This window comes from Tiliqua scincoides, chromosome 4 (genome assembly GCF_035046505.1).
Source record: "Tiliqua scincoides isolate rTilSci1 chromosome 4, rTilSci1.hap2, whole genome shotgun sequence".
In the NCBI taxonomy this organism is placed as follows: domain Eukaryota; kingdom Metazoa; phylum Chordata; class Lepidosauria; order Squamata; family Scincidae; genus Tiliqua; species Tiliqua scincoides.
Genome location: NC_089824.1, coordinates 22051587 through 22064517, shown reverse-complemented (window position 1 = coordinate 22064517; position 12931 = coordinate 22051587). Strand labels below are relative to the sequence as shown.

The following is a 12931-nucleotide window of genomic DNA, read 5'->3' as shown; positions in this document are numbered from 1 at the left end:
GCTCCTGCGACATTGCTGGAACCAACTGTATTGGCTTCTGCCTTTCCATTGGACCATTTCAGCGACGTGGAGAGAGGGGATTTGCTGCATGGGTAACAGTCTATCCTCCATAACTACTTTACCCAGGCTTCGTGCACTGGAGAGGACACTCTGTTCCAGAACCACCATTCAGAGTGCGATACCATAGTCTTCCGAGACTGAAGGATGCCAACAACAACAAGATCAGGGGTGTCATCCTTTCAACTATAGGGCTCCTGGACCTTTAACAATTGTGTAGAAGAGGGAATTACCGCAGATGTAGCTTGTAATTCCCAGATGACAAGCCAAGCCTGCTGAAATTACCTCCTCTCCACAATTGTTAAAGGTCCAGGAGCCCTGAAGTTGAAATGTTGGACACCTCTGGGCTAAATAAACTTCCTGTCTCTTTAACCACCATTAAGTAGGGTGGAGCCAGTTTGTGTTCTTCCACTGGTCCTACCAGCCATCATCTATTCTGAGTGATGTTGTTGTTTGTGTTTCAATTTCTAAATGGTATCATTTGATTTTATTGCAAGCCATCTGGTGTAGTTTTTAATTGGAAAGACAGCATAATCAACCAACCAACATGGGGCAAAGTGAGACTCTTTCTTCTTCCTATTATTAATATTAATATTAATATTACTATTAATATTAATATTAATATTAATAATAAAACTTTATTTTTATCCCGCCCTTCTCCCTAACGGGACCCAGGGCGGCTAACAACATATTAAAAAAAACAATAGATTTTAAAAACATTAATACAAGCAGATAAAAACATTTAAAAACACACTACAGGGCCATAAAAACAGTAGTCAGATTAAAAGAGTAAAAGAGCAGATCACCGAGGAATCAAGCCTGTAAAACTAAAAGATGTATAAAAAAGTTAAGAAGGCCAGAAATCAGAAGGCTTGTATAAACAACAGTGTTTTCAGGCCTCGCCGAAAGCTCTCAAGAGAGGGAGCCATTCTCAAATCAAGGGGAAGGGAGTTCCATAATGTTGGTGCCACTACCGAGAAGGCCCTATTTCTTGCAGCCGCCCCCCGGACCTCCTTGGGTGGCGGCACTTGCAAAAAGGCCTTCTCTGATGACCTGAGATGGCGAGCCGGATTGTACGGGAGTAGGCGTACTAGTATTGTATGTTCTATATACTAGTATTGTATGTTCTAAAATGGCTCCTTACCTATAATGCTTGTCCTGTGGGGGAAGAGCCCATGAGATGCTCAAGGAATTTATTTCATTCACTGGAATAACTGAACCAGGAGGAATAAGACAATTTTAACATTTCAGAAATTCAGAAGTATGAATATTCTTGCAACTGATAATAAGAATGTAACAAGAAAAATTCTGTGTGTGTGTGTGTGTGTGTGTGTGTGTGTGTGTTTGAAAATCAACATGTAACAAGCTCTTGCCTAAAGAGCTGCACCAGCATTGCTTGCATAGAGTATTTTTTTATGAAATAATACTTATTGTTTATAGATCACTTTTTAATCCTTACAATGTTCTCTTTATATTTTACATGGGCCTGAGGCTGAGAGATAATGGTTTGCTTTGGCCACATAACAAGTTCATGACCAAAACCAAAATTTGCAATGAGAGAGTCCTGTCCACAGCTCTTATCCATTAGCATGGACTTTGAACAGTTCAGACTTCCCAACAATACAAAAATCAGGATCAGATCCACTTACCTTTGTAAAGCTTGTGAAACTCAGGTGTGTCAAAAGGTTTCGATAGGTGATCAAAGGTTGGCCTGGGTAAATTACTTAAAAAACAAACAGTAAAGAGTGTAGTATCTGTTGTTTGTTGTTTAAAATCATCAACAGCAAAGCGAATTGATTCCTATCCCCAATTCTATTTTACACATTTGGGCCTTGTAGGAAACTAGAATGTCTCCCCATCTGAGCACATTCAAGACATGTTTCCTATGGTTTATCGATCAGGTTGCTAAGTCTTTAAATGGCATAGGGTAATACACAAGAACTCATCCTGGCATCCAGATTTGGAAGCAGTTTGTCTTTAGATAAAATGCACTTGAAATATTTTCTAATATTTGCTTCCCAATCCTAAATGGTCTCCCTGACTCTGCAGTACCCAGGTCGCTGTCTTTGCAAGGGGTTCCCCTTTTGTGGGTGGCACTGGGTTGCAGGCAGGAAAAGAGGGGTACCAAGGCATATGTTGTCCCTCTCTTGGTGGATGGCTCTGGCAAGCCAGTGTATGGGGAGACTGGAGATGGGGGTAAACCAGAGAGAGAACTTGGCTGCTGTGGCTACCCCTGACCTACACATTTCCAGCTCACAAAACATTTTTCAGTGTTTGTGGTGCCCAACAACATTGTGGCCTGTGTAGGTGCAGTTAACAGCATGAGTGTGATTCCTTCTCTCACATTTCTGCCACTTTCCGCTGAAGGCCCAAAGAGAACAGGAAAAGTGAGGGTCCTTGAAGAAGTGGGTAAGATTAATTAAAAGCCAAAGCTACACAAAAACAACCATATCTTAACCCCTGCTAATTGGGTAAGAGGCACTTTTCAAGTGGGTGCTGCTTTTTTTAGCAGGGGGGAGAGTAACTGGCCCATCTCACCCCAGCACTGTCTGTTCTAGTGGCTGTCTGCTGGTATTCTTTTGCATCTTTTTAGATCTTGAGCCCTTTTGGGACAGGGAGCCATTTAATTATTTGATTTTTCTCTGTAAACCGCTTTGTGAACTTTTAGTTTAAAAGCGGTATATAAATACTGTTAATAATAATAATGTCTACAACTATAACTTTTAAACGCACAACAATGTTCTGAAAGCATTTTTCCCATAGATATTTCTCATGAAACATGTAGCGTATGTGTGAGGAAAAACTTACAAACACACCCAACTGGAAAAAAATAAAATCATCTCACTTATTTGGGATCTCTGAGAAGATTTCAGTCACCCATTTTTGCAACGTATCCAGGGTTTCTAAGAAGGAAAAAAATTTTTTAAAAAGAAAACTATAAATACGGTCTTGGATGAACTATATCAGGGTTTCCCAAATTGTGGGTCGTGAGCCCATTTCAGGTGGGTCCCCATTCATTTCAATTTTATTTTTAATATGTTAGTCTTGATGCTATCATGGTATGTGACTGCATTTGGGGAAATGTTACACATTTTAACAGGCTACTATGTATATGCTTTAAACGATAATAATAAATGGGACTTACTCCTGGTTAAGTGTGGGTAGGATTGTAGCCTAGTATTGTTAAAACTCTTCCTGCTTGATGATGTCACTTTCGATCATGGCATCACTTCTGGTGGGTCCTGACAGAATCTTATTCTAAAAAGTGGGTCCTGGAACTGAGCGTTTGAGAACCACTGAACTATATTAAGGTGGCAATATAGTGACATTTCAAAATCATTTCCAAAATATATTAAGGTGGCAATATAGTGACATTCCAAAATCATTTATGAATGAATCATTCATTCATAAAAACACTTTATGATTTGCCATTTATACTAGACTCACTTAAATTTCTCAGTTAAAATTATGATGGTGAATCTCCACATCTGATGCTTCTAAGGGCTATACATGAAGATATGCGTATATATGAAAGAATTATTGTGTGTGAGAATGGCATACCAATGCCTTTCATGGCCATCTTTCATGGCCCAATACATGCATCTTGGAACAGGTTTTGTTTCTCAAACTGTTAAAAAGACACCTCATGTCCCACTTAGGTCTTTCCATGCACTGTAATCCTATTCCTTGGGCAGTGAGTGGTTGGCAACCTTCAGTCTCGAAAGACTATGGTATAAGCCTACAGCACCCAGTATTCCTAGGTGGTCTCCCATCCAAGTACTAACCAGGCCTGACCCTGCTTAGCTTCCAAGATCAGATGAGATCAGGCATGTGCAGTGAAGCCAAGTGTATTTCTCTTGACTGGTCTACTTGGGATGATGACCTTCAACCTCTGGCTCTAGCAGTCTTAAACCAGACCCTGATTAGGTGTTGGAAGGACAGTTTTAAGACACATTAATGGTGGGTGTCATCATTGCACTGAATCTAATAATGGTGACAGTCAGGAGAAGTAATATTGCCCCATGCTATTGCACTATCACAACAAACTGGAGTAAGTCATAACATTAGCACTCTACTATATATAGGGCACAATCCTAAGCAGGTCTACTCAGAAGTAAGTCCTATTGTGTTCAATGGGACTTAGTCCCAGGAAAGTGAGGTTAGGATTGCAGCCATAGTCTGTGAAGTGGCACAGGCACACTAGTCATTGCACTCTGTCCTCAGTGTTGCTTTGATAGCACGGTGTTTATGAAGTTGGTTTACTCACTTCCCCGGCACCTAATGGGACTCATGTGCCAATAATGGCTACAACTTAACATAATGCAATCATATAAGTGCTACTAATGTTTATACCTCTAGACTGGATCACGAGATTCATGTAGTGGGCGGAGTAGTGACGTATCCAGAAATTCCTCAGTCTTGCGTAGACATCAATCTTATTCTTTGCTGGCTGATATTTTAGTGTGTCTGCATTACCTGTAAATTTGATTATGAAGAATTTGTTTTCCAAATGCAACATCAGTAAGAGATTTAGGGCTGACAAGAGATCTATCCTGACTGTGACAAGAAATCTATCCTGATTTAGGGCAAGAGATCTATCCTGACTGTGCCCTTGTGCCAGCCTTCCGATGACACAAAAGTGCTGTAAGGCACTTCTGCTTAGTCTTAGACTTGGACTTAGTCCTGTAAGTAAGGACTTACAGGACTTAGTCCTGTAAGTAAGTCCTGTAAGGACTGTAAGGCACTTCTGCTTAGTCTTAGACTTGGGAGCAGGCCACACTGGTGGAAAGACACATGCCAGCCTGCTCCTGCCGGATCCAGCCCCTGACTTGGTAGGTAAATGTCAGCCTGAGAAGGCCAGCGCTGGAGGACAGGGTAGAGAGGTGTTCTGGGGCGGGAGGAGGCAGGCCTGTGGGCAAGCTGGATCAGAGCAAGAGATGCAGCCAGGATCCAGCATTTAGGCTGGCTGCTGACCCCACTCCCAGGCGACCCAGCAGAGCTCCAGGCTGCTTGGTTCTGCACCACCTCTTTAGGTGGTGTAGATTTGAGTAGCCCCATTGGGGTTAATGCAGTTGCTGTGAATGGATTCCTCTTGCCCTGGGCTGAGCCACAGGTAACCCCACCTCCACTCTGGATATGGGCAGCCCAGCCAGCCTCCCTGTTCCAGCATGGGTTAGGATTGGGCTGGTCCTTACATTCATCATACGCTCTGATCATACGCTTCCTACAAGACTGATCTTGTGTTTCTTTTTCTTTTTTTTGTCCATGAAAATGAGTGACAGGAAGACGGTTGATTTCGATTGGTCTTTAGTTTTGAGACTGTGATCATTTGCCCCCACTATCTTGCCTTCTGATTTCTGAGTTCTCACATTATGAAGTCAAGACCGGAAATAATCATACTGTACACTCTTCAGTCCCATAGAGTTCTATAAGACTTGCAGGCCTCCTTCACACAGTCAGTAGAAAGCAAATGCTTTCTGGCCTATACCACTTCAGACTGCAGGTGGCGCATGGCACACTTGAATGCTTCCCCACATTAAAAAATTTCTGCACATGAAATCTTTATATCAAGGAGACTTGTACCTGAGACTCTTCCTGATTAGCTAGTTTTTTATTTGATATGTTTTTATTCCATGAGGTTGCACTTAACCATGAGTGATACCCTGGATATACTCAGAAAAGAGTTAAGTGAAGTCTATCCAGGGCCAAATAGGACATTTTTTGAAAGGAAAAAAAAAAGAGGAACCACATATTTTGAGACACTTGGAAGTATTCAAAATGAAAAACTGCTGCAGAGTTCAAACGTTCTCAGCTTTAGGGTGCAAAGTACTCTGAAATCCCTAGACTCTTCTAAACGTGTATCTCCACCTATTAATTAAACCGTAGACTTACCCCAAAAGAATTTTCTCAGAGGATGACCTGGTTTTGCAAGACTTCCAAGCACCAATTCCCTTCTGTTAGCATCCGAGGGTCTTGATATTTGAAACTCTGTTTTAAGGAAGATGATAAGCAATGGAATGTGATGTTGCATTTCTGCAACAGACCATTGGAAGTCAACAGGAACTTTCTTTCAGGATAAATAGCAGCTGTAGTGTACCCAATCCAGACCAAAAGCAGGGCATGGCAAAGGGTTAAAGCTCCTCTACTTCATGTTGCAGTCACAGTCTAAGGGATTCCCCATTCAGCTATCTATTAACAAGCAACTCGGCGTAAAGCATGAGCTTAATGAAATATGTGGTTTGATCCTGCAATATCGTTCCATAGTCCAGAAAAAAAAAAACACATTTGCTCCCCAAACAGCTTCATGGTTGTTTACTCAGCTTCAGGTATAAGGCACAAGTGTTAGAAAAAGGAAGTGCCTTTCCCCTGTTTTCAGTTCGTGTTATCTATATCATCTTCCTAATTGATACGCAAAATCACACATGAGAGTAAACACGTTTCTGCATTTTCTAATTAGTTTAGCTAGATCCTACAGACATTTTCTTAGCATTAAGTCCTTCTGGGTTCAGTGGAATAACATCCTATAGATAGGCTTAGATTTGCAGTCTTCCAGTTATTAACCTAGCCCATTGTGCTCTGGGAATTGATAAAATTATTATACTCCCAACTTTTATTGTCCACAATCCAACACACAAAAAATGCACTTAAGGTCACTGATATCAAAGGGCTTAAGTGTGCTTAAATATTCTTGGGTTGTGGCCACTGGGTCTAAGTTTTACTTTTATGAAGTTATAAGAAAGGCAGGTCATCCAAATTTCACAAAAGCAAGTACTACAAAAACTTGATGAGATTGTATCCCTGAAGAAGTTCAAGAAAATCAATAACAAAAGCAAGATTTGATTTACCACTATCTATGGCTTCAACTTCCCGTCCTATGGCATCCTTTATCATCAATGGGTGAATAAAGAATTGTGCCCATCTGAAAAATAAACACCAAAGAGTAATAGGAAAACAAAGTAGAATAATAATGTTCTATTTTTGAAAGAATCTGTAAGCAGTAAAGCTTACTGCTTTAATCGAAACATCAGCATTCACGAAGAGGCATGATCCATGATCCCAGCTAGACTTGAATCCAACTTTTTGGAAGAATTTGCACTCTGACAATATCAGACAGTCCTGATGGTTTTTGAATTAGATCCAGCATGCTTTTGATTAATTCCTTTTCAAGTCACGTCTAGTTGCACAGGCAGTTGCCAATTATATGAAAACTCCTTGTAACTTTGAGATTCAGTCTGTTGTTCTTGCTGTACTTGCACAATCTGCACCAGCATGCTGGGTCTACTCAGACCTGTTTCAGGGATTGAAACTGGGACTTTCTCCATGCAAAACACACATTCTACCCCGAGCTACAGCCTGTGCACCAAGTGATGATTTGAACGTAACAGGCTTAGAGCAGTGCTCTAACCACTGAACCATACAAGCAACTTGGTTTTCTCCTTGTTCAACATTTGCAGCATTTTTCCAACGTTTGTCCCCTGCTGTACCACTTTGCATGATCCACCTATTGGAAATACCACCAGGCTGGAAGGCCAGAAACAGTTGCAACAAACACTGGTAAGGGACTCGGGGCAGATGGGAGGGCTTTTCTGAGTTCATGAAAAGCACATGCTGGAGCTCTGCCCATTGAGCTGAGCCTCCTACAGCTGCTTGTTGCAGGTGGTGGGATCTGGGAGTCCTGTTTATACCACTGGACACCACCTCAAGTACCACTGGTTGAAAAACACTGTATTAGAGTATATAATAGCAGACAAAGGGCCTGGGGCACCTCCTTGTGATCAAGGCTTATATGACACAAGTGAGATCAGCTCAACCATCAGAACAGAGAGGAATCAGAGCCAGGAATTTCAAGGGTGGAGGAAGTTTAACAATGATCATAACTTGTAGTGAAGAAGGATCTCTTACTGAGTATGTGTGTCTGTGTCTAGTAAACCCCTGCTAATGGGTTAAGAGACACTTTTTCAAGTGGGTGCTCCTCTTTTATTTAGCAGGGGGAGAGTAACTGGCCCTCCTCACCCCAGCAGTACCTTTTCTATTGGCCGTCTGCTGATGTGACATCTTTTCAGATTGTGAGCCCTTTTGGGACAGGGAGCCATTAGTTACTTGATTTTCCCCCCCTGTAAACCACTTTGTGAACTTTTTGTTGAAAAGCGGTATATAAATACTTTTCATCATCATTATCTTGCTTTGTGGTGCTAAGCTACCTATCAAGAGCTTCCTTAAAATATTTCTTCTGGATATCAAAATGGAAGACTGTTTGTTCTGTGTCGGTCGTAGCATTGTCTGAGCCTCCGTGTTTCTTCAGGAATGTATCAAATCCATTCTCGTCTGGGTATTTTCTGCTACCCATAAATACCACTGAAATAAAAGAATTCATCTTGATCAAGTAAACATTAAACACCCTATCTAAAGATATTGTGTATTCAGATACATAGGAAATAGCTGTATAGCTTGAAATGCATGTTGGAACTTTTGCAATAGGAGACCTCTGTGCTTGCATTGATGATTCTCTGCCTTTTAGCAAAAGAAGATTTTTATTTGCAGCACACTTAATACCATAGAGCAGGTAAATGAAACAAGGCCTCCTCAGAAGATGTTAATGGCAAAGACAGTTCTAGAGGAAGAGATTTCTCAAAAGTGGATTGCTAGCAATTAACTGGTCAGTATATTTTAAAATACTGATTTTTTAAAAATAGGATTGCATCAACCACTAAGAAAAGGATTATCCCCTTAGACTGTACGTAAATAAAAATAAATGGAAAAGAAATGCACATATGTTTTTATTCTATAAAGCTGCATTTCAAACCAATAAATTATACACCATTTCATCTTTCATTTTTACACCATTTCAATAATACACTTTCTGAAGGTTAAGAAAAGTAGCTACATACTGTGTTCCAAAAAATGAGCTAGTCCAGGTAGATCATCAGGGTCACAGAAACTTCCAATACAAATAGCAAGAGCAGCGGCAGACTGCAAGAAAAAAGAGAGGGGGAAAATAATTGGTATTGCATCCGAAAATCAAAGAACACAGTTTTATATGAAGTAGAAAATCATTCTAGTCATGCTACCCTACTTCCCCCAAGTCAGAGAGAAAAACAGGTCAAGATTATCGTATGGTTCATTTTTCAATTCTTGTTAGATTCAAAGTCACAGAAGAGTGAGGGTAATGCCTTACAGCCCATTCCTATCCACACTTTCCTGGGAGTAAGCCCCATTGACTCTAATGGGACTTACTTCTGAGTAGACATGCACAGGATTGGACTGTCAGCCAGGATAATGCCTCAGAATCTAGCCCAATTGTTTTAGCACCTGGACCTACTTTTAAATACAACAATCTATCGTGACTCACTAGAGAGAGAGAATCATTTCCATCACCATCAGTTATTAATTAATAATAATTGAGGAGCTGTACTTCTGAGGCCTTATGTATAATGTGAGTGTGTGTGTATACATTTGCTAGATTCTCCCTAGAAATTCCTGGAAACTCCCTGTTCCTCCAAAACTTTACAGTCATTCTAGGGTACCCAGAAGACTGAACTGGAGAACAAGATACGCAGTTAGGGATTTCAAGGCCAAAGGCTGCAACTTGGTTCGCATGTGATCTACAGCAGTCTAGAGAAAATCAGAAAATGTGACATTTTAATTTGGGGGTATGAAGATTACTTCGTACCACAAGTTAGCATTCCAGCTAATGATTTTCTTATCATTAAAATGATACGGGGCTGGGGCACCTTCCTTATGAGGAAAGGCTACGGCGTTTGGGCCTCTTCAGCCTAGAAAAGAGACGCCTGAGGGGGGACATGATTGAGACATACAAAATTATGCAGGGGATGGACAGAGTGGATAGGGAGATGCTCTTTACACTCTCACATAATACCAGAACCAGGGGACATCCACTAAAATTGAGTGTTGGGCGGGTTAGGACAGACAAAAGAAAATATTTCTTTACTCAGCGTGTGGTCGGTCTGTGGAACTCCTTGCCACAGGATGTTGTCCACAGGATGTTGTCTTTAAAAGGGGATTGGACAAGTTTCTGGAGGAAAAATCCATTATGGGGTACAAGCCATGATGTGTATGCGCAACCTCCTGATTTTAGAAATGGGTTATGTCAGAACGCCAGATGCAGGGGAGGGCACCAGGATGAGGTCTCTTGTTATCTGGTGTGCTCCCTGGGGCATTTGGTGGGCCGCTATGAGATACAGGAAGCTGGACTAGTTGGGCCTATGGCCTGATCCAGTGGGGCTGTTCTTATGTTCTTTTTGCAAAGGACTTGAAAAAAATATTTCAAAAACTTTTCACAACCCATCAAAAATTGGCTTACAACTAACTGGTGGGTTCAATCTATGCTTTGGGAAACACTAATCTAGTGTTTCACACTTTGCTCTCTCCTGTGCTAGCTTAGAGGTGTTTCGGACGATACAACTGAGCAGGCCCATCATTGCATATTTGGGGGTAAGAATGAATGAATGAATGAAGGTCTCACATTAGCTCAAGACCTATAAAAGGAGTTGCACAAATCATGGCCAGCCTTTACTGCCACTGCTGCTTCAGATGTGAAATAGCAAGCAGTGGAGGGAGCCCTCAGCCCACAGCTCACGCAAGAGGTGCCGAGAGCAGTCATGTCAGGCCAGCATAGGCTCCACCAAGTCTCCTGAAGGCCAGAGGCTCATTGGAGACTGGGGGCTCCCTGGGGGCTGGATTGGGGGTCCCTGAGGGCCACAAATGGTCCCTGGGCTGGGATTTGGGCACCCTGCTTTAGAGCATACCTGCTTTTCTGTACTGCTCATCTTATTTTCATCTTCTCTTTTCACCAGTTCTTCCAAAATATCAGGGTCTTCAGCAGGCAGATCTCCACTGATACCATCATCGCTAGCAATGACTGGGTCATCAGCTTCAGCAGAGCCTTCACTATCAGCTTCTTTACTACCTGATCTATCTGGAGATGATGTGTCACTGCCCAGTTCTTCTCTCTCCCTGCTTCTTACATCCTCATTGCTTCTGTTCTTTCTTGCAGGGATCACATCTTCTTCATCTGTCTCATCAGACATGTCTTCCTCAGAAGACCCGCATTCATCAATAACCAAATCAGAAATCAACAGCACATTCAAGCCATTCTTTAATTGAATATATCTGCAGAAATAATTACATAAACATTTTGTTATCCCTAGTTTTGGTAGCATTCCCAGAGGGGGGCAAAGCACTAAGTCTTGCAGGGTGCCCCAATGCATTCCGTAAACTGCCCCCCCCCTCACTGTCGGAGCCATTCTGGGCAGTGAGAGCAATGCAGAAGAGAAGCCCCTGTGTTGCTCTCGCTGCCGGAATGGCTCTGATGGCGAGGAGGAAGGGCAGCTTCAGGGTGCGTTGAGGCGCCCTGCAAAACTTAGTGCTTTGCCCTCCCCCAGGAACGCTTCTGTGAGTAACCACAGCCTGACCCTCCTACATATATGAGATTATGGGGGGGAAGGGCTTACAGGAAAACAAAGGAACTAGCATTTCCTTTTTCAGAAATTAGCAATAATAGTATTCTATTAAATAAAGATTGTTTTGAAATTTAAAAATGGCTAAGCTTGTACTTTAACACTTGCTATAAAGTTTGCACTGAGGGGCTTTTGGCCCCTTCCCATGCTGTTTATAGTGTTATTGCCTCTTGGGGGTTGTGGTCTCTTCCCCTCCCTGCAAGCCCCATATTCACCTGTACTCTTTGTGGTCACTAGGCGACTTTATAATTTCTGGGTCCCCCACATTCTTCTTGGTGTCTCGTTTTTTGCTCTTGCGACACGGCCGCTGTCTTGATTGATGCCTGTGCTGCTGTGGGTTTATGACAGGGTATTTTCCACGGCGATCTGTGGTGTTGGTCTCCTTAGACATTATAGGAGCTTTGATGTGTTTTGCGCAGGGCTAACCACTACCTCACTCTAGTATGTCCTGCCTAGTCACTGTCTTGCTGGACAATAACCTGTACCCTTTCACACCCAAGCCAGCCTATGTAATCTATCCCAGTTCCCACTGGCTGCCTGGATTCTTCAATAGAATATTCATTTATGATGTAGATAAAGGACCAAACCATGATTACACGAGGGGCAGTGGAGAAAAGAAAAACAAGAAATCTAGACAATAGGAAGGGAAAAAAGGGCTTATAGCTCAATCCTACCTAAATCTCCCCCACTGATGCAACAGCACCACCAGAGCACATGTGCATCAAGGTGGTCCCAGGGGTCTCTTCCGGGTATGGGAACATTTGTTCCCTTGCTTGGAGGCAAGCTCTCACTGCCCTGCTGTGTCTACTTAGACCTGTGCCACTTTGGCTGCTGTAGGTCCTAATGGACTCAGGAAGGTAGACCAAGGCCAGGGAGGATGATAGGATACTGGCAACACCGCTGATACAAATACCACCCTTTTCCCAGCCTCAATCCACTCTTCTCCCCATTCCAATCTCCATCCTGTTCCTCCCCTCCCTGGCCCCTTACCTCCCACCCCCACCTCCCTCTTACCCCCTGAATGGACTTACCAGCGCCAGGGGTTGTTGAGAAGCCACTGGCATGCAACTGCCACCATGTGCTGCTTGTGGCTGCAGTCTGGCTATGCAAAATGCTATCTTGCCTTTTGTGACAGCTGTAAAGGACCATGTGCTGCTCCAACAGGAGTCCCGACAGCCATCCTTACAACGCAGGGGCTAGTAGGTTCGATGGTCTGACTCGTTATAAGGCAGCTTTCTATGCTCTTAGGTTCTTAGAGTGAATATAATCCCCTAACTAGTGGCATAGTAGTGTGTACAAACTTTGATTAAGAATAGCTAGTCCTGTAGGACAGAAGTTTGGAGGTTTACTGGGAATCATCTCACACTTAGTTTATTGGGAATCGTCCACTTATTTTT

General features: G+C 42.5%; 1 protein-coding gene across 1 annotated transcript in view; it reads right to left on the bottom strand.

Annotated features, from left to right (window-relative positions):
* LOC136648273 (nardilysin-like) overlaps nucleotides 1-11925 on the bottom strand; it is a 53434-nt gene extending 41509 nt beyond the window's left edge. Inside the window, exons 1-10 of the mRNA XM_066624389.1 lie at nucleotides 11750-11925; nucleotides 10824-11187; nucleotides 8946-9027; nucleotides 8259-8412; nucleotides 6903-6976; nucleotides 5950-6045; nucleotides 4411-4533; nucleotides 2903-2960; nucleotides 1707-1780; nucleotides 1202-1271 (exon numbers count right to left, since the gene is read on the bottom strand). Of these exons, the coding sequence (XP_066480486.1) occupies nucleotides 1202-1271; nucleotides 1707-1780; nucleotides 2903-2960; nucleotides 4411-4533; nucleotides 5950-6045; nucleotides 6903-6976; nucleotides 8259-8412; nucleotides 8946-9027; nucleotides 10824-11187; nucleotides 11750-11925 (1271 nt within the window). The remainder of the gene's footprint in view (nucleotides 1-1201; nucleotides 1272-1706; nucleotides 1781-2902; nucleotides 2961-4410; nucleotides 4534-5949; nucleotides 6046-6902; nucleotides 6977-8258; nucleotides 8413-8945; nucleotides 9028-10823; nucleotides 11188-11749) is intronic.
* Between the last annotated feature and the right edge of the window lie 1006 nt (nucleotides 11926-12931).